This window comes from Tauraco erythrolophus, chromosome 2, assembly GCF_009769465.1.
Source record: "Tauraco erythrolophus isolate bTauEry1 chromosome 2, bTauEry1.pri, whole genome shotgun sequence".
NCBI lineage: Eukaryota > Metazoa > Chordata > Aves > Musophagiformes > Musophagidae > Tauraco > Tauraco erythrolophus.
Genome location: NC_141466.1, coordinates 114349064 through 114375076, shown reverse-complemented (window position 1 = coordinate 114375076; position 26013 = coordinate 114349064). Strand labels below are relative to the sequence as shown.

The window sequence follows — 26013 nt, the reverse complement described above, 5'->3', positions numbered from 1 at the left end:
AGGGAAGGGCATTATTCTTAATTTTTTGGTAAAGTAAAGGCATATCTTACCCTTGCTTTCAGGATAGCATCAACAACCCTTTGACATTCCTGACTTGCTATAATAAACATTATTTAATGCACAAAGACCTGTGGCTTGATAGTTGTTAGGAAAAGGAGAGGGAGATGATTTTTTTTCCAGATGACAGTGATCATTGTATTAGCTGGGAGCGTTATTCTGGTTCTGAAATCCCATTGCAATGTGGTCATCCAAAAGGGGAGGAGAACAATCTCTGTTACATAAAATTTACAATCCAGAGGCAAGACGGGGATACAAATCTCAGGAAATAGCTGAATAGCGTTGGCCGGTGTGCCAGTGTCCAGCTGTTCACGCGTTCTTAGAAAGGCGTTGTAGTAAAGGGAAATTTGGAAGACGTTTTGCAGATGTTTACAGTGAATTCTTTCCAAGTGCAGGGAGGTGCACTAAGAAGAGGTTTGAAGATGATTACTTCAAGGCAACAGGCAGTGGAAGTCCCAAGCCTCTTTTGCAGCATCAATTAAGTCTTGCTCAGAAAGCAAAACTGCCCGTTTACTCCTTGGTTTTCCTGCGGTGCAAGTAGGAGTGTTTTGCAAACACCAAGGAGGTCGTTTTCATGCTACATCTGAAATAAAGTGCTAGGAGCAGACATACGGACAGCTTGTTGAGCTAGTAGTGCAATACAATTATGTCTAAGAGGTAGAATCTGGCTTTTCAGAGGAGCATTTAATAATTACCAGATTACTCTTGCCTTTTCTGCCATTCAAGTCTTGCTCATGACTGACTTGGCAAGTTTGCTGTCCCAGAAATAGGGGTCCTAAAAGCGAATTCCCTTCAACGATTCAGAATAGTCCGTTTTCAACATTGAGTGGAGTAGTAGTCGAGCAGACAAAAATAGATTCTGTAATTGTGTGGTTAAAGACATAATGCATGTGTCCAATGAAAGATATATTTAAGTTACATAGCCAAGTGTAATTTTAGTATTTCACACATTCTGTAATTTTAGCAACGCTTTTTGAAGATGTAATATTTTTAAGTATTTGTACATTTTGGCTGCAATTTGGCAAGAAGTAAATCTTTGGATCCTCTTTGCTGAATCACTTGCTTGGCTACTGTGCAAGAGTTTTCCTTTCCTCCAAGTCACGTGGTCAGGAAATCTGTGCACTAAACCTTAAGGGTTTCATGTATTAAAAGGAGTGGTCTTACACATGGAAACAGTAAGTCACAGGGGAAAAATACTCAGTATACTGATAGGCCACAGCATTTATTAATAGGTAGATGGTCCTTTGGGAGAGACACCCACATTTGTTGATAAATAAAGGACTCATGTAATTTAGGGGAAAAAAGGTGCAAGAAAGTTGCATTACTGCAAAAAGGACATCTCGCATTACTGTTGATTTGTCCACTTGTGCTGTTGTTCCTTTACCAGAAAAATTATGATGATTATAAGTGAAAGGACTTACCTGTGAGTATGAATTCTGTTAGATTATTAAGCAGCCCTATGTTTTTCATTAATTTATCTCTCATCTCTGTTAAGGTTAACTGTGGACACTTAAAGAGCTGTTTCTGCTTGAAAAAGATAATATATTGCTTAGGCAACGATTATTTTGTTCCACAGATCTGTTGCTGGGATTTTGTCTTTTAAAGCACCTGTAAGACTATATACATATGAGTTATTTAATAAGTTAGCTGATCAAATTGATTATTTTTTTTTCAATGTTGCCAAGGGAACACTATATGTGTCCATTGCCTTTTGGTCCCAGACAAGGCACAGCAGAATCTGCAACGAAGGAGTAAGCGTAGCCAGCAAAGTCTGTTTGGCTGCTAACTGAGACTGTTTGGAGGAGCCTCCTGCACATCACCAAAGAACAAATTGCCTGCTCTCCGCTTGCCTTCAGAAGTTTTCACTTTAGTGCCCACGTCTTCCTTTCTTAGTGGGCTCTGTTAGTGACCAGCTCCGGAAAAAAAACTTTGTTCGGTTTGCTTGTGAGAGACTTTTTTGCCAGAGGTTTGAAAGTTTGTCATGAGGTTCAGCCACGCTGCTGTCCAGGTGCCTTGCGCGTACTCTGCATACGGTAGCAAGCATGTGTTGCGACACTGAGGCGGTTGGTCAAAAAATTAAAACAGGGCATCTATGTGCAGCACAGGTTGATGAGTAAAACATGTCAAGTTCAGAGTGAAGATACAAGGGCATGTAGTGATAGGACAAGGGGCAATGGATTTAAACCGAAAGAGGGGAGATTTAGATTGGATATAAGGAAGAAATTTTTCACTCAGAGGGTGGTGAGGCCCTGGAACAGATTGCCCAGAGAAGTTGTAGATGCCCCATCCCTGGAAGTGTTCAAGGCCAGGTTGGATGAGGCTTTGGGCAACCTGGTGTAGTGGAGGGTTTCCCTGCCCATGGCAGAGGGGTTGGAACTAGATGATCTTTGAGGTCCCTTCCAACCCTAACCATCCTATGATTCTGTGATTCTATGTAAAATACCATTTTAATGTATTTGATTAACTGTTTTTCTCCATTTAATGTTTTTTTTCCAAAAGAAGTTTAATGTGGTTAAACATTCACCTGAAGGTTCTGTATGTAATATCAAACCTACATTACTATACTTTGTGCCTTTTGAGTTAAAAAGTAAAATAAAATAAATTGAGCCAATTAACACGTTTTGCTGTAAAATGCGTATTGAATTCTACAGAGACCTATTAGCAAACTTTAATTTAGAGATTTCAGATTGCATTTGATAAATATGAAAGATTTACTGATCATTTTCTAAAATGAAATGAGAGGGTAAAAAGGCTTTTCTTGCAATCCACAATGCTCTTCCTCATACCATACTACAGCCGACCGAAAGCACACTCGCAGTCTGCCTCCATCCGAAAAGCTGTTGCACATTTGTACCGTGTGAACCACTGTTGTACCGTTCCTGTCATGTGATAATTATCTGTAATTCTTGGTCTACATGCACACTAATAGAAAACGGGACTTTTTGTTCTCTCCTTCAGCCAATACCAAAGCCCGCAGTAACGAATTCGCTGAAAAGAATGGACTTCAGAAATATGAGTACGTCTTACATCCGCGAACTACTGGATTCACTTTTGTGGTTGAGCGTCTAAGGGAAGGTAATCCTGCGCTGTGTTTATAGGTTCTTTTTTGCCGTTAAGATAACGAATCTTACCTGAGCTGTAGAAGCTGATGTTCGCAAAACTGCTCGAAGTAATTTCAGAAATACTTTATGTATCCTGATCACAGAAAAAACGCCCTTGTTTGCAACTCTACTTAAAATGATTGTAACGTGGAGATACTTGAGAGTGCTGATAACAGATGCTAATATCATCAGAAGATACGCAGCGGATGAAAACAGCATTTTCACATATATTTTTAAAATATCATAGCTTGTTTAGCAGTCTGCCTCAGAAAAATAGTGGAAATGATCCCAAGGAGGTTCAGACTTACTGTCTGTACCAGTCCTTACCTCATCTGGGTGGTTGACGTGGAACACACAGGCATGTTTTAAGTATGAGAGCAGAGACGCCACGTCGCTACGTTAAACGGCAAGGGAGATGCACGGCAGCAGGAAGCTGGCTTGCTGCCCAGTTCCGCCAGCTTTTTCGGGTGATGGGGATTCAGGGAAGCTGCCTAGAATAGCAGTTGTGCTGCTTGTCAGAGTGGTGGGTGAGAGAACATGTGATACTTGCTTTTTACCTAGAGATGGTCTGCCATCCTCATATTAATCTGGGCGTAGAGGCCGAATCCCTGTTATCGGGGAACAGAATATAAGGATGTGATTGCTTGTTAGATCAAGATGTCCCTAGGTTGTGTTGAGAATGGGCATTCCGATGAGTTTTCAGGCCGTAACAGTGTAACCATTAAATGATGCCGATATGGCCGTGATTCAGATACAGGTGAGTGAATGTTCGCAGGATGTATGAATGTATGGTTGAAGAAAATAAACATTTAAAGTAGATATGAAGTGATTTATTTATAGGCTAGTTCTTCAGGGAGAATCAATTCTAGATCTTTAACACATGCTGGTTATTTTCACTGCCAAAGGAAGAAGTTTGAGATTATTAAACAGAATAAATGCCTGCTGGTATTTTTTTTTTCCTTTGCTTGGTTTTTAGTAGCAGAACTGGCTTGCATTTTGCCTGAATCCTACTAAGCAGATATCCTAAAATCACTGTAAATACTTTGATATTTTGTCTAGCTGGACCACGTATCTGTTTGACCCCATTTTTGTTGGACATTCAGTGGTGGACCTCTTAAACTTTCCTCTGTCTTGAATGTTTATTACTCAGTTTGCTGTAGTAAAAAAAAAAAAAAAAGCCACATTGGCAATTTCAAAAATTTGTTTTACTTCAGTTTTCGGCAATAGGTTAACCTGGTACATAATATTCCTAGCCTGGAATAAATTTTCATTTAAAGGAATGTTTTCCACTTGACATATTATCAACTTTAAAAAAAAAAAATCTGTATTTGCTGCAGAAATGAGCTTTGTGGTTACACAGTCAGTTTCTAATTTTATAAAAATGCTTTTCTTTTTTATTGCTGTATGAGATCTATGCAAATTAGGCTATTAGGTTATGAAAAGGAAAATATTTGAGGCTGATTAACTGATTTTATCCAGTGCAACGCTAGAGAAAAAACAAAAACATTCCTAGATTTGTTTTTTTTTGTCCAGTCTTGCAAATGCTTTTAAGTCCTACTTTTTTTTAAGGCAGGCAAATATTGTATGAAATATTAATTTCCCTTTAGTGTTGTGTTTACTAGGTATCGGATACCTTGATAGGCATTATAAGCTATATATGTTATGACTGTATGCTGTTATATAGTAAATTATGTGTGAGAAGCTAGTTCAACTAGCCTTTTAAAATATTTATTTATTGCTAATTTAAGAATTGGTTTTCAATTGTTTGCAAGTGTGCCAAGTATGGACCATTTGCATTGAAATGTTTTATTTTTATGGACAACCTAACGGTAGTTGCTTGACTGTAAAGCACTTCAATATATCATATACCTGCATATATTTTTATTTTTTTTTCATCTGTGTAATATAGATGTTCAGGTAGATTTTCAGATACAGATGGCACAGTTGGTACTTAGTGTTATCGTGCAGCTCTGGTTTGACTTACTATTTATAATATTAGAATGCCTTTTTACAGTTTTAATTTCTGATACTAGGAGTAATAAAGAATACCAAGATTGTTAAGGATTATAGTGTTAACATTAGTCCCTGTTTCTGAACCGTCCTAATGATATAATCTTAGCAATAATCATAATAATAGACTTGTTTCATTTTTTCCCTGCTCATAACTGCAGCACAAAGCAGTGTGTGTGACTTTAACATGCAGGAGGGAGTGGTGGAGATTTTAACATCATGTTTGCGTCTTTGAAAGTATTTTTGTGCATAGATGACAACCTTATTGCCCTATAGCTCTCCTGCGAATACATTTTGGCTTGTGGCTGTTTTCCATTCCTGAGCTCAAGTGTCTTTATTTCAGGCCTGAGTACATTATTTTGCTCCAAAAATAGGTTGATGAAGAGAGGGGGGAAATGTCATTAGAAGTTTAACTGCTTTTCAAATGTTGAAAAAACTAATTTAATTTGGCAAGAACCCTCATTAATATGCATCACAAGCGGTAGCATGAAAGAGTTACCTGTTATTACATACAAAGAACTACTAGCGACTCTTCTGAATAGGAAATGAGGAATTGTGGGAAAAAAATAACCTTCAGCAAAATGTTGCTGATATCTTTGCAGGAGAGTTGCTTCTTAGAGAAAGCACTGTCTGCACCCTGACAGCATAATCCAAGCAGTTATCAGTCCTTTGCTTTCCATAGGTGGCAAAAATTTCTGAACCATGTGAATGGATTTTTGCCAGTGATGATCAACGCTCAAATTCCTCTGGCTGCCTTCTTGCTCTTATATGGTCATTATTTCAACTATTTGATCTCTTTTGCTTGTAGATGCTGCTATGATGGTTTCTAAGTCATTGCTGAGATTGTGGGAGCTAAGTAAAAAAAAAAAAACACATATAACCTCCACAAAAAAACAAACAAAAAAATAAAAATTGTTTAGACAATACATCTCCCTGGCTTTTGAGTCTTTTACCTTTTTTCCCACAGTCTAGCTCTTCATGAGTGATAACTCTTACCCCTTGAGCTGACTCTTCTAAACAGAAACCCAGGTAAAAGCTGACTGTTTTTTCCTTTCATTATGCTCAGGTGCCAAGACAGTGAAAATATTATTTTACTTGTAAATGACCACATTACTGTTTTCTCATTCATATAAACCTTGGAATCACCCAAGAGTAAACACAGACTGTGAACATGCTTTAGATGTATAATTAATAATATGCTTAGGAGAATAAGGACTGCAGTTGTTGCTGTTTTTTAAACAAGAGAAAGACATACATTTGATTCAGCATTGATTTTTGGAGAAGTGTGTTTCTTTGGCTCAACAATAATTTTAAGTAGGATGGTTTCATATGATTTCATTGTTTGTACATGGTAAGAGAAAATACAGTATAGATGTGAGAACACAAAGAGGGAGAGACTGCATGGTGGCTGGATAAGGTCAGCTTGCTACCTGATACGTAGTATAGAGTGTTACCTGAAGATGTCAAAGGAAGAGAGGAACAAAAATTTCAGTAAGGACTAATGAAGATGGAAAAGTACTAAATATACTTAGGCTAAATATAGATGAACAAAATACATGCATTTTTCACCCCTGCAAGAAGATCATCCTTCTTGGGAACTATTATTGAATTTCTAGTCCATTGTGACAGTCTCTGCAACAGATAAAGCAGGTGTGTGAGATTCTTCATTATTCTTTACTGATGCGTGTTCTTCAGAATAGCACTAGTATGCTTTAAAGTTTGCTTCTGCAAACACTTTGGCCTTAGTCTATCAAAATGCTTAAAATTAGTTCAATTAATTACACATTTTCTTAGTGCTGAAGCACATTTGATCACTTTGATCACTTATCGTGGCAGCCAGAGGAATTACCCTGTGGAAGACCAAACCCTTGTTGACCAAAGTGGCCACGGCAATCCCAAGTACTATCATATCTAGTTAACTGGGTAACGATGGAAAGCAAAGAGAAATAAAATAGTTGATTTGCTTCTTTCTAATTCTGTTTACTTGATCAAGTATATCATTTGTCTTGCCTCAGCTGTTATGAATCCTAGTTTCAGTCAGCACCTGCTGAAACATTACTAGAGGTTTATGCTGTATTTCTTTGGGGAACAAAGATGGGCATTTTTGGAAAGATAGAGTCAGAATATGGGAACGAGCAACAGAAAATGAACTGTAGTCATAAAAATGAAGATTGGTCATGCCTTTTTTTTTAAAAAAAAAAAAAGCCCTCATCTTTATATACCTCTCTTTAACCGTCTCCTAAAATCATATTTAATCCTTTTTTAAAGCCTGAAACTTTGAACAGATGTTATGTATGGAATCATTTTCGGCAGAACTTGGGTTAAGGCAAATCATCTCCTCTTACAAAATGTGGGACTTTTGAAAATGACAGAAATGTGCAGGAATTTACATAAGACTTTTATATAAGCGTGCCTTTAACAATGTTAATTAAAAACATTTATGACTTATATAATGTTCTTGAAGATCTAGTTTGTGAGATCCTTTTATGAAAGGTCAGACAGTTCCTCAGAAATTAAGTAAAGGTTTTCAGGCCTGATTGTATTTTATAAAGTTTTTTCTGAAGTGCCAAATGACATTGAAAGTTCAGATGGCTTGAATGTTCAGTTTCAGAGAGATGGAAAATAATACTAGTTGATTTAATTCAATATTGTCTGGATTCATTGAATTGCATATGTTATCTTGGCGTAATATCTGTAATTGTAGCCAAATAGTCTGTCAAGAGAAAATAGTTGTTTGCGAATGTTTTCTTAAAATTGCTTCATGACTTTTAAGTATTTTCTCAGGACTAAATAAACAGTAAGTGTTAAGACAGAGCTAAGGTTTTAAAGCAGTGTTAGAAGATTATTCATACTTCTGCAGACAATAATTTCTGCCAACATCAAATTTTAGCTGACCTCTTTTTGATGCTTCCTCTATATCCGTCAACAGTCTTTAATATCTGGATACATTGGACTGGATGTTCCTATTATGGGGGTTATATTTTATTGGTTTTACAGTATGATGAAGAGTCAGAATTAATTGCCTTATTATAAAATTTCAAATTTATTTCTGGTTCATAATTAGCTAAGTGAAAGAAATATTGCAAATAACAGCTGACAACTGCAGCATCCTAAAGTAAAAAAAGACGCAAATTTAACATGCTTGCCTTCCTTGCATGTCCTTACTTATGGAAAGACACTGTGATTCTCATCCTTTTTCCATGATTGGTTCAAAATTGATAGTTTTGCCCCCAAATAACTGTTTATTTACACCCAATCAGAAACCAGTCTGTCTTTTCTACTGTTTATATCGGGGTTTTACAGTTGTACAGCATTTCAGTAACTGCATGCAAGTATCCCAAACCATTTCATTGGTAGGGCAGGAAAATTATATTTAGGTCTTCAGTCCAGGATATCTATATGTATCTATGTAAATATTTTAATCTTGTGACCCTTATTGACTATTATGTAGATTTTGTATGCTTTTCTGGGAGCTGTAATGTCCACGTCTGTGTCTTTATGCACTTAACTCTTAATGCCATGTACTTGAGTTATGGTACAATGTGCTTAGATGGTGCTTTTGAGCTGATAATCTAGGGAGACAGTTTTTTATTTACAGATTAATATACATTTAAGACAGTTAATAGAAGATGATGATCAGCAGTTCTTGAAAGCTGACACATACGTTTTGGTTCACTTTCGCTGGGATGTGAAATAGCCACAGAGTTACGCAGCAGGTCCTTGTAAGTGTCATTTGGATGTCCTCTCTGTGCACGGAGAATATAAGAAGCTTCCATATAAAGCCCTAAATAGCTTATGGACCGTCTTTAGGAGGTGATTTTGTCTTGAGCCCTGTAATCATCACAAGAGCCAAGGTGCTCAAATTTGATGTACTTGAGTAAGCAGTGTTTTAAGTTGAGACTCTCAATTTAGTAGTTCATTAACGAGACCCTCCAACTTGAAGTAGCCGGAGTATATTAGCTCCCAGAGCTTTTTTCGCAGTCTGACTTTGAAAGAGAGAGGGACAAGAGGCTGCTTTTATGAGTGGATGAAATGTCGATGAGGAATGCCACCATGATACTGTCAGAGGCTTGTCTTCTGGTGTAGATGCTTCCACTCACTGCATGGTTACGTCTGAAGCATCTACAGCTTACGAGACAAATGCCATTCATTCTTTCAAATGTAAATCAAAGGTAATACTAATTCCTAAGTGTGTTATATTTGCGAGTTTTTTAAGAGAAAATTGATGCAGGTGAAAAATTCAGGTCTGTAATAGCACTGTTCATTGCCTGAAATGCTCAGTTTGTGGTGGGCAGGGTATATGAATGAATGGATGTACGTATTAAATATACTGCTTTCTATTTTAATACACAAAGTTTCTTTCCTCTTGATATAAATAATGGGTGAGGCGTGCGGGTCTTGATCACAGAAGTGTCTGCTGAATTACCCCCAGAGGTTTTATGTGCTCAAACTGAACCACGTACGCAGGACTTCAGCAGTTTTCAGGTTCATGCATAATTTGTCTTCTGTGTAACAGAGGTACAGGATGTAGAAAGGCCCCACCTCAGATGACAGTAAGGGTTAGATCTGTTGTTTTAGCGAAAGCTAGCCTCCCTCTTTGTGACTGAATGGATTTCTGACTCCCAGAATGATATACTGGGCCACTGCCAGCATTTCTGTGAGTTTTGGTGAGGCCAGAGCTTGCACACTGACCGGACTGGCACTTCCGTCTCTCAGAGCAGCTCTTGCCTGTTTGTGCTGGTTGCTCGGTGCTTGTGTAAACCAAAACTAGTCTGATTTGGAAATAGGAAAATGTAAGTGGCCACATGAGCACTAACTTTAGGTCTTCAGTCGACTAATTTCACCCGTACGTCCATCAGATTTGCAGAGATTAAGCAGCAACTCTAAACCATTGTTCCTCAATGCAAGGAAATTCTTTCTTCCCAATTTATTTATTTTTTTTTCTCTGTGTATGTGTGCCTCCCACAGTTGTGTTACTAAGTATACTGATACTGAGAAATTACAGAGCTATTGTGAAAGAGCTTTGAGCAATTTTTTAGCTGAAAATGCAGTATTAGAGCTTCACTGGTTGCTGTTATAATTGAACTTGTGCTTTTATGAGAATTGGATCTTGTGCATTAAATAGCATAGCCTTTGATGTAGAAATATCAGTATGGAAATTGAAGCTTGCATGCCTTTTGTGCCTTTTTTGTGTTAGTAGAAAATTCGTAACAAATTAGTTCATTTAAAAAAAAAAAAGGCAAACAAAAAAACAAAAACCATGTTCAGAAATACACTTTTATTGCCAGGCATGTCCGTGAAATTCAGCAGTGCAGAAAATCGAGTGCAGGCTGTTGTGCTTTATTGTGAACGCTGACAGTCGTCTCTGTAATCTGGAACACGGGAAAGGGCAGCTTGACTTTTTCCAGAATTGTGCTAACCGTTGATGATTACCATATCTTGCGAACATCTGCATGTGTTGGCTTTGACGTCCTCCTCAGAATGAGCGCCAGCTTTCTGGTGGATATTTTCTGGCCTTTGCTACAGGTTGAAGTTTTCTGTGGCTGTCTCTTCTTTCATGTCTTACTGCAGCAGTATTCCGCACAATTTGCCCCACCACTGTGGCAAACAGTCCATCGTTTCAGTCATCCTGAGAAGGATTTGTTTTTTCCAGACCACTCTTTTCTCTCAGCCCCCATCCTTTCCTCTTTCCATTCTCCACTGCTTTTGAGAAGGGAGGGTTCACGGCAGATCCATCTCAGAATGACTCCTACCTGTAGCATTTACAGGTTGACATATTGTTGTTTTTGTCACCCACGCATCCATGATACTCCTCAGAAATATTTCAGGTTTTGCTTTCTTGAGCCTATCAAGATCCACCTACTGAAATAATCTCCTTACACACTCTTACCTGTGAGTCATGGCTTGTGACAAGCAGATATACCGTGCGGTGGATCATTTTCCGTTCACCTCCTTGCAGGTTATTAATAGTCGCTGTGGTAACCATATTAAAAAGTATTATTTGCCAGCAGTTACCCCACAGTGGTATTAGAGGTTTCCACTGTTTTCCCTTAACTCAGAATACACAGTGTCTGTGGTAACGGTGTGGTAATGTCTGGCAAATGTGGACTTTTTCAGTTGCTTTGACTGGAGGCCTGGAACGATGTTAGCTCATCAGGTCGCATACGTAGAAATGAAGCTTGGCCACAGATGAGTTCAGGAAAAATGATTGCTCAGTAAAAACTAGAATTATTTTCTTCAGATTTTAAAAGATGTTTCTGTTTTTTGTTTAGGTTTGTTGTTTTTTTATTCTAATGTTTATCTCCTCTTCAAGATGTTTTTTAAAAAGATTTTTCTGGTTGTTTATGCACTTTGGCTAGGTGGTGGACCAAGAGCTTGTGTAACAAGGTGTATCTGCTGGTCTAGACTTGGTCAGCATCTCTCTGGGTGTGCATTTTGAAAGGTCAGTCATCTGATTGGAATATTTATTTGGTTTGATTTTTTTCCTATAATGTCACTCGCAGCAGCACAATAAGCTTAGCACAGGGTCTTGCAATACCCTTGGTGCTCCTCTGAGCCTGCACAAAACACCAGACAGTTTATTTTGTGGGCTTGTTCAGTACATCCATGTGATGGCTTGATACTAATAAATTATACTGAATCTTGTAAGAATTATCAAGGGGATTTGGGTTTTTGTGTCAGTTCTGAGCTTTGTGGTTGTTTTTAAAGACTTATGGCTGCAGGACAGACAATAGGTGAGCCTTGGGTAAAGTTCAAGTTTATTAATTACTGCTGGGTTTGCAGGTGATATTGGTTGGATTGGTAGCGTATTTAATTATTGCTGAAATTGAAATGAATTTCTATAAGCAAAGGAATAGTATTGATAGCTATTTATTTTGCAGGGTATTACCAGATGCTCTACACAGCATACCCATTTCTCTGCTCTGTTTGTTAGTACGGCAGATAGTTGCTTCAAGCAGCCTTGAGTAGAGAGGAGCCTAAACATACTTTTTCCAGGACACACTACAGCTTTAGTTTCATTGAAGAGATGATGTTTCTTGATGTGTTTTACTAGAAAAATAGCAGCATCTACAGGCTGAACAGACTAATCCCAACTCAGAGTCCCATTGTAGAGGAAATTCTCAATCATATTTGATGGATTCCCCACTCTTCCGCTTTTTGCAGATGCTAGCTGTTTTCATTTCCAGCTGCATTAAAGTTGCTGCAAATGTATTTTGTCTATTCCTGATACCACTTTTCTATATGAGTAATTGCTGGCAGGGGAAGAAGGTCCATAGAGTATCGTTTCAGTTACTGGAAATGTTGGAACCCTCAAGTTGTTCAAATACAGACCCCAAATCTGTAAGATAGTAATAAAGCTTTCAGTCTCCTCTACTTGCAAGATTTGCTGCTTATATATCATTAAACCTTAGATAGTTTGTTTCTTTCATTCCTTTCTTCAGCTCTTCTTCCCTTTGCCCTCCTCCCAGTCCCCTGCCGTTGTTTTCAGGGTGTACAAAAATTAGCCCAGCATCATACTTTTCCGAGCTGACTCAGATCCCTGAGTTTGGCAATCATTTGCAAAGCTCTGCTCCAGAGATGTCAAGAGCAGTGCCACATTCATGAGTCCTGGATGTTGCTATGGTGCTGATACTGGAAAACGAAAAACATAAGAGGGCAGAGGAGCTTGGGAAAAATTGTAGTAGAGTATAAAAGCTTTTTAAAATAGGTTTTATCAAAACATAAACTTCAGCATAAATTTAACTCTTCACCTTATTCATCACCTTATATGTAACCTGAAATATTGCTGTCTTTGGGACTTATTTTGTCGACCTTTTCCTGAACTGCAGGATTCTGGAGGGCAGGAAATAAAGTCTTTGCTCTCAATGTTCTCACCAAACATTGGTAGATAGAGGAAGGGTTTCCCTTTACTGCCTGTGGGCCATGCCAGTTATTTGAAGTTGTTGTAGGTTAGGCCACTCCAGCAACCAAACCCTACACAGTCGCTCACTCACCCTCCCCCAGCCCCAGGGATGAGGGAGAGAATTAAAGGATAAACGGGAAACCCGTGGCTTGGGATAAGAACAATTTAATACAGATGATTTAATCATTTCCACCACAAATCACAAGGGGAATCGTGGTCCCCTTGTCCCAGCTATGCTCCCCCCTTATCCCGCCGTGCTTCTGCACTCCAGTCAGAACACAGCACACTGAAAAGTCCTTGGAGTTTCATTTCCAACTACAAACATCAGCTTGCTATCAACATTCTTCTCAGAGCGAGCCTCTGAGTAAAACCAAAACACTGCTAAAAAGAAGAGCTAACTGTCCCAGCTAAAACCAGGACAGTAGTGTTGTACATTATAAATTAAATATTATAATGAAGTGTATTACAGGAGCAGATGTAGAGTTTGAATGTATTTTCCCATAATTTAATTTTTCTGCGGAATGGCTACCAGTTAAAAATTGGAGAATTGTGTTTAATATATATTTGCTATGGTAGTCTCTCTCCCCAATCCCATTTTATGCTGTTAAAAGCTAATGCTTCTATCTTAAAATAAGGATCTCTGAAATGCGTATCATCTATACTTAGACATATGCAAAATTGCGATTTTCGTTTGCATTGCTAGTTGTGGTTGACCTTGCATTATAGCAATAAAGTGAGTGCTCTTGGAGTTTATAAAACAGCTCCAGAAGTGGGGACCTGAGCAACCTTCTGGCTCGCTTGTTCCTGTCACCAGTCCTCCACTGTGTGGCTCTGAAAGGAGCCAGCCCGTCCTGATGGTTTATGGCATTGCACAGACTATGAGGACGTTTATTAGGAGAAATGCAGAACATGCACAATAAATAAAAAGAAGAGAGATATTTTCAAAAACGCTTCAGAGACTTTGGAATTTGTGAGCAATGGCATGTTTGCGCTGTCTGGAAGTTGCTATGGGTACTGATGTTGAAAAGCCAAACACACAGAGGGCAGACCTTAGGGACATAAGTCCCGTTTAAAATCCTATAAGAATTAGCATTCTTTAAATCTCCTCGGATGCTTTTGAAAAATCATCTCTCAAAAGGATTCTTTGCCTAAGTGCTCTCCAGGCTCATCCTGTCAGCAGCACCACTGTGTTTAACCAGTCCTACTTCTGCCTTCGCTTATCTGAAAAAGCATTTCTTCTGAAAGCTCCCTGGCTTCCTCTGTCAGCCCTTTGCTTTGCTGCTCTTGTGTAGCATGGGTCCGAGAATTACATGAAATATGTGCTCAGCAGCTATGTGGCTCCTTCTTTCCTTCCCATTCATCACATACTATCTGCTAGGACTGTATCTTTTTGAGACAGGTATTTTGTTTTTGTGTCTGAAACAACCATTAACATTGTCGAAGCGGGTAGCAGTTAAGCTGCAGCTGTCTCAAATAGTGCACTCCGCTTGTCCACAGCATTGCAAATATTTAATAAACCTGTTAATAATACATTCCAAACCATACTGAGAGGCTGTGGAGATTCATCAGGATTTATGCTACCTGTGGTGCTAACGAATTCAGCTGACATTGCACACTGAGACACGCACGTAAGCATGCACTCAATTTTAAAATATATACATAATTTCTGATTTGTAACAGCAGTGTTGTACATTAGGAGTGAACATTTTCAAAGGATTATTCTCCTCCTTAAAGGGATAAATTCTTTTGACTTTGTCTTGTGCCTTTCTGTATTCTGGCACATGTTGTAATCAACCAGCAGCATATTCTTTTTCACATCATCTTGTTTGGATAGCAGTGGACAGCACAGAATTCATTAAAACCAAACTGCCAAATGCTGATGGAATATAATGAGCCTATGACTCACATGGTGAGTTTTTTTCCTGTAAGGTATGGTATACGGTGTATATACAAAGCTGTGTGTGTGTGTAGAGGAGTTTTGGTGGCTGATTTCTGTCTTGCTTGGCAAACTGTCTAGGATGAGGATCATATTCTAAAACCTTTTTGGTACAGTTAGAGAAAATGAATCTTACTTAGCTTTGAGAATTTATGCAGGAAGGATATATCCCCCTTGATTGTTTACAAGACAAATTATTTGACCCTTCTGCTGCCTCTGAGCTGACTGAAAGCACCATCGCCAGACAAGGGCTACTTTACACCCAAACAGAAGATGTGCTAATGAAGCCAACGTGGATTTCAACTTGTCAAGTCTATGAGCAACGTGAGCTCACTCAGTCTGCAAAATGTTCTTGGGCATGGCCAAGCTGGTGTAGTGGTGGTGGTGTTCAGCGTGAGTTTCACTGACTTCTTGCTGGAGGTCCATTGCCATCTCTTAGCTGGTCGAGACGAGGAACTCAATTGAGTAGGTACTTGTCACTTTGAAAACATTCCAGGATTCACTATTGGGATGCCCTGTCTTGACCTACAACTCAAATAGCCTCATAAGGCGCTGCATCTTTTTGAAGTAAAACAGAATAAAAATATTGAACATTCAGATTGCATAACTAAATGCTGAGAAATAGGAATTTTTAAAAGTGAGATTGAATGCAGCCCTCTTGTGGTGTGTGCTTTTGAGCAAAGGAACAAACGGTGTGTTTTTCTAGTCTGTGATTCCCTTCGTTTAGAATGACAAGCTTTTAAAAATATATTTCATGCTTTTTCATTTCAAATGAAAGAAAGAAAAGCCATGTCAGAATGCAGAGCTTTTACTGGCAGGGCTTTGAGGTTGTTCTGTTATGCAAGAAGCTATGAAGGAATAAAGCAAGTTCCATAATATGCAACATTCTGTGGAAGAGCCCGAGAGGGGTGAACCTCAGGAAATGAACTGAATTTCTGCCTATGAGAAAGCTGGAATTTGGGGTTGTCTGGTTATAATTACAGAAATGTTGCTTTCGTTTTCAACAATTCTGTAGTAACTCTTTTACAGCTGTTATCTCAACATTGTTTTCTCACAATATTTTGCTATCCATAAACAGATTCCTAAAATATTTTCTTTATTTTAGTAGAAGAATTGTGGCAAATACGAAATGATGGAAGTAGTGGAGGTAGCTGAAAGAAGTAAGAGAGATTTGAAGAGGTATACTCTGACAGCAGATTGTCAAATCCAAATTTTATAAATACAATGATGTGGTTTATATCTGTGAGTAATCCAGAGTTCGCTTTAGGAAATGGTGCTATATCAAACGGGATATTTGAATGTGGTTACATAATAAGCATCTTCTAGCTCTCAGAGTTCACTCTCTTAAAAACCAACCAAACAAAAAAAACCCAAAACCCCCCAAAAAAACAAAACAGAAGATTTTCTGATTTTCAAGTTATATGTATCTTCGCTGACTTTCATTACTAAATTGTACTTCTGCTTTATCAAGCAGAAATGTCATGTGGCCTTTTCCTCCATGGAATTTGCTATGTATATCTGGTGTAGGCAAAAATCAAGAGCTGTTATCTTGAAAAGGAACACCATCATAGTTTTAATCCCAGAAGGATGACACTTCACAAAAATCTTTCGCTGAAAAAAAAATAAACACACTAAGAAACCAATTATAAACAAATAAGAACATGAGCAATATGCTGCTCAGGCTTTTGCCACAAAATAAACAAAGGCTATTGAGAGCTGCATGTAAAATATATTTTTGTCTGCTACTTAGCACACACTGTAGCTAAAATGGAAAATTCTGTAGAGCCGAATGATAGCACTAAGTGAACTGGCATTTGCACTTAGTTTTCCAGTGGTTTGCCGTTATTAATAATGCAGCAGAAGGACAGGATATCCTTCAACTAAGTCGGTAAGAAAAAAAGGTTTTCATTAGCATTACAATGAACTCTGAGAACTAGGTATTCTTACTCATTGGAAAAAAGATTTGGAGAAGCAAATTTTGTGTTCGAAGACGTTTGGTGAATTTTGGACGGTATCTAAATATGACTGTTATCAAAAACTGGTTTCAGCATAGCATAGGGATAAAATATCTTTCTCAGATTGTTATTGTAATTCATAAGATGTTATTTTCAGCAGTGTTTATTATACAAAAGAATGTTCAGAACCAGATAAATGCACTAGGGAGCCTGGTTAAATAGGAATAAACCAAAGGAGTTAAAGTTACAAGAGAAACAAAATGCTGACATAGAAGTGATAAATTATTCTTTCTAGTATTTTTCCATAATAGTCTACTTTGGTCAAAACCAAAGAGCAGTAACTAATATATTTGTATATTTATGGACAAATTTACATGATCACAAATGTTCTGATTTATCAACCAAGGTAAAATGAGATTGAGGCAACCCTGTCTGGAGGAGCTGATGCTTATCAGCAGAACCTTGGAGCTGAGAGAGATTAATTGGGAGCCATCAGGTGCAGGTTGATGTCAATGGACAAATAGATGAGGAAGCAGTATGCTTTTTTGTAACTGTTGTCACCACAGACCACAGGGCACTTGTGTTTGTCAGAATGGTCAAAATGGTCCAGCCTTCCAAACAGAGTATGCAATTCTGCTGAAATGGAAATGACCATCTGGCAGCCTACAGCAATTTTGGAATTTGCTGCCTTTGCTGGTATACTCAGTCTAAATTACATGCTTAGATTTTAGCCTGATGCCCAGCTACATCTTTATCAGCCAATAGTATCTTTTAGGGGAATTACTGTGCATGCTGCTACACAGTGGCTCAAGCTCATCCAAATTCTTAGTCTTTTCCATATATTCGGTTAGAACACTATCAGGATTTTTTTGAAGGCTCTCCTTCTACACCTCCCTGCAGTAGACATTCCAAATGCACTTTCATGTAAGCCTCCTTCACTAAATTACTGTTGTTCCGTCCTCTGTATGTCCTGATGCCTGTGCCTCAGAGAGACCTGAAAGAGTATCATAAATGGCCTCACCAATTCTGCAGAAGACAGTTAATTATTTAAGTTTCCTTCTGTCTTACGCCACTATATGCTTGTTTCTGTCTTCTGAGAGCCGAGGGAGGAAACTGTCAACTCTGAACTTCAAGAGAATTAAGAAGACTCAAGCCTTCCTGATTTTATTTTTTGGACATTTCTTCTTTCTACTCTCTGTGCACCCTCCACCACAGTCTTGCTCCCACACTGACTGTGGTGCAATTGATTACTGATCTTTTCTGTGTATTACACTTTGCTTGTTCTCCTCTTTAAAGAAGCCAAAATTTGTGTAAGTCCTGCTCTCAACCATGAAAGATATGATGCTTTGCTAACTTCCCTCAGCAAAGTCCCACCGTATCAGATGCTTGTCAGAAGGACCCTTCTCGAGCCTCTGTGAGGGTTCTGCTCTATGTACCTCCACCAGCCTGGTTGTGCTGATGCTTGGCAGTTGCCAAGTACGATGGTGTTTGAATCCAGTATACGATGGATCAGATTTCTTGCCACACAGCAGACACTAGTGATAGTAACTTTTCCAACTCAACATTACTGAGACCTTCCTTACAGAGCTGCTTTGCACAGTTTACTATAATACTAGATACACTTGATTCCTTTTTTTTTTACCCTCCTATTGTCCAGTAGAAACAGCATACTTCATATATGACACTTTGAGTGAAATTCAATTAAATACAAATAAGGCTGGTTGAGTTCAGTAGTTTCCTTTTGTTTACCAACATAGGCCAGTCGAGGTTACACAGTAGAGGCAGCTTTGGGTTGCCGTACTCCACTTTATAAACAGTCATGAACGATAAGGTCCCCCCTGCCAAGCTTGCGTTCTGGATGATCGCCGGCCAGCTGGTGGCTCTTGAAGGGGTTTGCTTTGCGTGGGTTATGTGCTTGAATGATCATATCTATCAGATTTGAAGGCAGATCTGTGTTGAGTAAAGCTGCCAGAGGATGTGCGAGTACAACTCGGTGAGGCAGAGGAAGGTCCGTACCAGAACCTTGAAGGGCATGCAAAGTGCACATACCTGGGGTAAGGTGTCCAGCTCTAGCTTTTCTGTGAATTTTTGACTGGCCTTGAAAATAAATGACTATAACACCAAGTCTGGAAAGGTAAACCTCTGCTAGCAAACAAACAGCAGGTAATCGTCTTGCTAACCAAAGATGAAATTTGGTCCAAAGTAAGAGTAGCAGATGTGGGTGAAATTTAATCTCAGAACTGCAAACTGCTGCAAGTATCTTAACAGGGAGGGAAACAGCTATCAAACATCTTACATTTCTGTGGTTGTTTTTTTTAATATCACAGTCCTGTCTTACTTCATCATAAGGTAGAAGCTCCTTTGGAGGAATTTCTGTGGCCTTTGGTGCAAGGTTAGGTTAAGATAATTTTAACCAGCTAAAACCAGGACAGTGTCTGTTTTGGCCCTTCAGATCTCTGGCAGAATCCCTCACTTGTTGAAGTTGGTAGAAAATTTCATAAATGACTGTACTGGGTGAGGTAGTTGGATGTGTTGTTGCACAAGACGAAAAAATTGTATAATGTTTGCATACAATAATGTTTAAAATCCTGGTGTTTCAAACAGATATTAATGTGTTTATTCTACATCTCAGTGAGGCTTCTTCTGCGTAACTGTCTTGCATGTCGGTATGTTGGGATAGGTAGTATGAGTTGGAGAAAAGATAACATAAAGGAGGTGAGAGAAAGTCAGCATTTAGCTGTCCGTGTTGAATGCTCATTTAACTTGGTTAGACTGGATGCCTATGATATGGCTCCTTGGTAACTGAAACGTGCATCCTCTTTAAGTGTAAAACATCAGAAAAAAAGTATCAAGACACACAAGAGGTGAAGATGAGTGGGAAATTGCTACTCATCTGTTGAATGGAAACTTGATGTTAAATAAGATCTTCTTATGTTTCACCGTTTGAAACACAGTAAGAGTTCCAGGAACTAATTATCTAGCACTGGATGATGACATGGAAATATATTAAATATACATAGATAGCTAACCATGAATACTTGATGCATGCAAAAGAAGAGTCTAGTTAATATTTATGTAAATTAAGCAACATTGAAAGTGGCAATATAATAACCAACAACACTGTTTTGCATTTCAATAGAACAAAGCAGAAAATTCACACTTGAAATAGAGCCTTTCTTCTTAAATTGTCTTTTCTTGAGTAGATCTTTTAATGTATGCTTTATTCACAGTAAAACTGCACCCTTCGTAGGTATCATCTTGTCTAGAAACAATCACAGATGTTAGCTTTTTAAAAGCTAATTTAAATCTTTGGAAGCTAATTTAGATCTGTGGCGAGTGTCATGTCTATGTTGTCGCTTTTAATGATTAAAGGGACTAGTGTTGAATCAGTGTGATAAGCAGGCATAGTTGATGCCAAGATTGCGCAAGGGCTAGCTTAGTTCTAAAACTTTGTGCAGGTGATGAAAAGGGGTGCTCCCCACCAGGGATTAAGAATGTCAGGTGTGGACTGACCTGGCAGAGGTGAGGGTGCTGTAAGTGCAGGTTTAGCTGCACCACGCTGCTTCCGTGGGGGAACAACTCCAGCATGAATTCAGCCAAGTCTGCTACCTGGAAGACTGGAAACTTGTGTGACTGAGTGTAGAAGAAAAACTGAGGAGGAGTGAGGAGAAGGAAAAAGTTGGGAAAAAAAGGTTCGTTTACCTTTAGTCTTCTGCTACATATTGCTTGATAGATGGCAATGCTTATGCTGACTCTTTGTGCATGGTTTGTTTATGCTGCTGGTATTAGTTTCAGAATTCTCCATGGATATATAAAAAGTTCAGACGCAGATGATGTATATGACCTTTAAAAGTCTTGGAGCTGTTAGTCGGTAGGGGCGAGGGAGGAGGGTATTAAAGCAATTATTAAATGTATATTAATATGCACTGGTAACCAAACTTCAGAAACTGTTAAGGAACAGATGCCTTTGGCACGTTTCAGTGGTAAGCATATGGCTATTCCATTTTGAAATACAAATCCCAAAGCATTTCGATCAGTGCCTGTCAAATCGTTTGTCATGACAGAGGGTTCAGCTTGGAGCTGCAAATTCAGGCCTGTTCCTTCTTTCTAATCTACTGTTGAATTTGATTAGTTGAGCCACCACTCAGCTTCCTGTAGGACAGGAGTCCTTAATCTGCAGTAAACAGACTGCCAGAGGCATGCTGGGCACAATCTCTTGCCTCTGTGTTATACAGTGCTGTGTATTATGACGGTCTGAGTATCTTTGGAATGACTGAGGACAAGTGTTTATGTTAGGGATAATTTTTTTAAAATTGAAAGCATCAACTGAGTTCATAGTATAATGCCCAAAATAAGAATAAACTGTTATTACAAACACATGTGCAGAGTTCGTACATGAGACTTTAACACTTGAGCTGCAAGTCAAAAGGACAAAACACTAATTTTTTTCCTTAGCTTATTTCCAAATCTAGAACTTTCACATGGAGTTCAAGTCTAAAATCAAGTAATAATTTTATTTTATGAATGTCTGAGAAATAGAATCAGAAAAATCATAGTGAATTAGCTTTAGATTTGCTAATAGGCACTGCTTTTCTAAGTTGAAAGGTCTAAGACTTGGTCATTGACATTACAAAATTTGAGTCTTCCTTCACAGATCAGGTTTGGGCTTTGAATTTAAAAGCTGATGCAAAACTGAATATTTGAAGGTGTAATTGTATTCTTTAAGGGTGAGGCCAGATTTCTTTATCACCTTTCAGCATCCAGTTTCATTAAATCTTAAAAGACTGGTTTATTCCATTTGTTGGGGGACTGGTAATTTTATTTGGTGGAAACCAACAATGAAAACAAAATTAAGAAGAGAGAGAGAAAAAAAACATTATAATGCTTGGAAGATTTGACACTCAAAAGTCAGCGAACATCACAAAGCTGTTTGTCGAATCTTAATTTGGCTTCCTTTTACGTGTATATATGAGATGATCTAGTCTTTAGCTAAATGATTGCCTGCCATTCTCCCCACACACATGTTCTCTGCCTCACTGAGCACTCATTCAAGGATCAACTTGTAAATATTTTGTTTTCTCCTCATCTTCAGTGTGTGGCCCCAGGGTTTATATGCTGCGTTATTCAAGCTCTTCTCTGAAAACAGAATTTCCATATAAGCATCTCTGCTGCTTGCTGCTCTAGTACTAAAGTGCTTCCTGATCTTGAAGGAATTTATTTTTGCTATGTCTGTATTTATCTCATGGACGTGGGAAATTGAAGCGCAGCAAGACTAAGGTCAGGTCTACTGCCTGGTTTTAAACACCTATGGACTTATTTTTTAGTGGTAGCGCTTTCCGTGCAGCTCGCAGCTGGGGATGCTCAGCAGCCCTGTAAAACTGACCCTAGAAACTTCCAGTCAGCCAAACCAAAGATGAGAAATTAAAGTCTGTTTATGAAATCGGCAGAAATAGCATACAGTTCTCTTGGGTTTTATTTAGCATTAGGATTGGTTTGAGACTCAACTGCCTCAAGTTGAACTTGTCCTGTGTCCTCCCTCTTTGCTCTGTTTTGTTCATTGCAGACATTTCTGGTCCTGCAGCAAATGAAGCAAAGCTCCGGCACGCTGTTGTTACACAACCCTGATTCACTGCAAGTTCAGGTCCTGGGGCAAAGTAGTATATCATCACGGAACTAAAGATAATATCCATTGTATAGGCAGAGGCAGCCTTAGATCTGGCATTTCCCTACATCTGAGTATTGAACTTTACAACCCAATGTTCTTTTTACTACTGATGTATTTTGTGCTATTCTAAATGTTTTTAAACACTAAATCAACAGCCGATCACGCAACAGATACTGCCGCCATCCCTCCCCAGGCTGGATTTCTGCTTTCGTTGCCAAATTCTCTTCCAGAACTGTTAAATAGTTGTCTCCTTTGCATTTGAATCAGATGGCTTCCTTCCCCATGCTGCATGGGTGGTCACACGCAGGAGTGGTAAGAGGACATAGCATGGTCTTTTATTCACAGGGAATGATGCATGAACTGAAGGGTGGAAGCTGGGAATATGCAGTGAGGACAGATTCTTCTTAAATTTCAGCTACAGACTCTAGAAAATGTTTGCTGAGCATGTGCAAAATTAAGATTCTTCAAAGGCTCATAGTTTTTGGCCAAATTTGGGATGTTTTCTTGGAAGTTGGCGAAAGGCATATAACTGACACAAATACCATCTCCTGCCAAACTTCAAGTTCCAGTTCCAAGGCTTGGGGATGCTACTCCTTTCCAAAGAAGAAACCATCTGATTTTTTTTTTTGTGACTTTTTAAGTAACAAAACATTTTTTCCATAGCCTCAGTCTTTGATACAACTAAATTGCTTTAGCTGAGATTGCAGTGCCTCCTCTTCCTTTCAAAAAATGAATCTGAGGCTGAAAGAGCCTGGAAATGTAGACCACTTCAGTCCAAGTGGTTTAAACTTGACGTCGTACATAGCAATTACGGTATGGTCTTGTAATGAAAGAGCTGGGTAATTGTAATGTGGAGGTACTAACCCTGCTTTGTAGTAAAAGAAATTGGATGGTGTCATCTGAGTTGTTTCATACTAGCATAAAATTGGTGTTCAGGAACTTTATCTTTGGACCAAATAACCCAAACAGGACTGGACAACTTGTCCTACTTTGATTTTTACTTGCTCAGGAGAACGTGTGATATGTTGGCATTGCACTGTGCAGACTCAATCCAACCATCTAAGGCTAGTTTGTTAGGATATCGTCTTGCACTATGAAATGTCTTTTTGTTAAAAGGAATGCAAAGAATTTTGTTACCAGTAACATCTTACCCTTTATGGGCAAAGTTATTTTGCTCCTTTCCAAGATGGGTGCAGCTCTCACCGTCTTTAGTGAGGATCTGCTGGTTTTCTGCCTCCCTGCTCTTGCGAGGCTGGATCCTTAGCTGGGGCGTGTTAGTTCCACCCTGTTGAAATACGTACAGCTTTGCTGATTTATATCCAGTCGAGTATTTGCATTGCTTTTAACTAGAATGTCTGGGTTTGCACTTGGAAGGTCAAGTTTTTATTTCCTGGCTGAACTTTAGTAAAAATAAAGCGGGAAGCGGTCCTTCAGTTGGTTTGCTTCTCAACAAGTTGCACAACTGGGGTGGAGGGGACGGGGGGGTTATTAGTCCACCCAAAAGCTTTGTAACCAACCGTGTAGTTTTATGTGCATGTAAACCAGCAACTGCCACCGGGGAAAAATACAGGAAGAGGATTGTTTTTCAATGGGAGAATTTTTTTTATATGATTCACCATTTGGCCTGTGAATGCTTGTGTCATAGCGGTGGTCGTGGAGGGAGGGAGCAGCCCTGCGATGCCAAAGCCAGAGAGTGAGGGAGATGGATGAAGCTGTTTTATTTTGATGGCAAAGGACAATGCCAGCTCAAGTGCTGCAGCTTAACGCAAAGCAGCAGGGTGATCAGAGCAGTTGGTAAAAGAAAATAATTGATTCTTAGGGCTGTAAGTAGGCACCTGACTCAATTCCATACATCTGAAAAGGTCACAGGGTATTGACTTTTGTGGGACGTGAGCACCTGACGAGTCCAGGTCTCTGCAAAACCTACACCTTGCACTCATGCATTCACTGAGCTATAAAATAAATTGGTAAATCTGTCTCACTGGGTGATACTCACTGGGATACTGTTCATTATTTCCCCGGGTGACCCAACATCTCCTGAAATTTGATATTTGCTGGCTCCTCCTGTATGTGGGGAGAGGTTGCTGAGAATTTAATGTTTTATTTGTATTGACCAAGGAAAAACATTAATTCATTAGAAGTCAGGTTGAATAGTAGGTGTCAAACATTGCTATTTTTAAATTGCTTGTGTCTTGTTGATACAATTCATTATAAATATTTAACTAGGAACAGTTAAACATTTTTCTATTGTGAAAGTATCTTTTAGGGGGTTTTTTTTTGAGGTGGTTGGGTTTTTTTTAAAGCTTAACAAAAGCAGCCTGCTTGGTATAAAATAAATTCAGTTAAATACTGACAGTCTCCATTTCTAGATTAGTCTCTCTTGGAAAATGAATGCATTAGTAATACTAAAAGAGAAAAGATATTTACCAGCATTTATAGAGATTCCTCACTTGTTTTTGTTTTATGTATGCTCTTTCATATACAAATATTGCAGATATCGTATGATTTAATTCCTGTTATGTTTTTTAAACAACAGGAATAAGAAAAAAAGAAACTAAATGTTCCACTAAATGTGGCTATTATCCTGTATGTAAAACTACTTAACTCTAAATTAATAATAAGCCAGCAGTGGCCCGTGTGTTGTAATGACTGTAATAAAGAAATGGTTTTGATAAGATCATGACATGGTTTATGTCATGCTGTACTTCATTGTGAGACAGGATCTTACTAAAATGATCAAATATCCTCCTCACCCCAGACAAACAAACAAAAACCCTTAGACAGAAACAAAACGACTTTTTGTACTTTAATGAGATTGTTTGGTAGCCTTACTAGCAGTTGCAATTTTAGTGATGTTTATGCAAGAGATTGCATAATGGAAATGTAACACATGAGCACTTAAAAAGGAGCATCGAAGCTGAACCTCTGGGTGCAGCCGACTCCATAGAAAGAATGGAAGCCCACCTGGCGTGGTCTTAGGAGCAAGTATCTTTCCTCTCTACCATCCCAAGAGTGTAACTAAGCAGAAGTGTTTTCAGAGGATTGTTTTTAATATTTGAAGAGTAATTATTTGTATCTGTATTACAAAATCTTTCACCTGTAGTGGCTGTTGTTCTGGAAATTTAAGATATCGGTTTATTTTGTGCTGACCGCTGTAGCTTCACTGAGAACATCTGAGGAACTGTAACTCCTGAGGAAACATGCAGTCAGTTGTAATACGTGAATATAAAAACAAATGTGTTTTTTTGAAAGACAACGAAAGACAGGCTAACTCATCCTTGTAAAACAGTGATAACCTTTCTTCTCTGAATTTAAAAAAAAAAAGAACCAATTTTTAATTTTTTTTTTTTCTTGGCTGGAGCTTGAAATTCAAAGCTTCAACCAGG

At 38.6% G+C, this 26013-nt stretch overlaps 1 protein-coding gene across 1 annotated transcript in view; it reads left to right on the top strand.

Moving 5' to 3' along the window:
- LCLAT1 (lysocardiolipin acyltransferase 1) overlaps nt 1-26013 on the top strand; it is a 73602-nt gene that overhangs the window by 20332 nt on the left and 27257 nt on the right. Inside the window, exon 4 of the mRNA XM_009991342.2 lies at nt 3016-3132. Within this exon, the coding sequence (XP_009989644.1) occupies nt 3016-3132 (117 nt within the window). The remainder of the gene's footprint in view (nt 1-3015; nt 3133-26013) is intronic.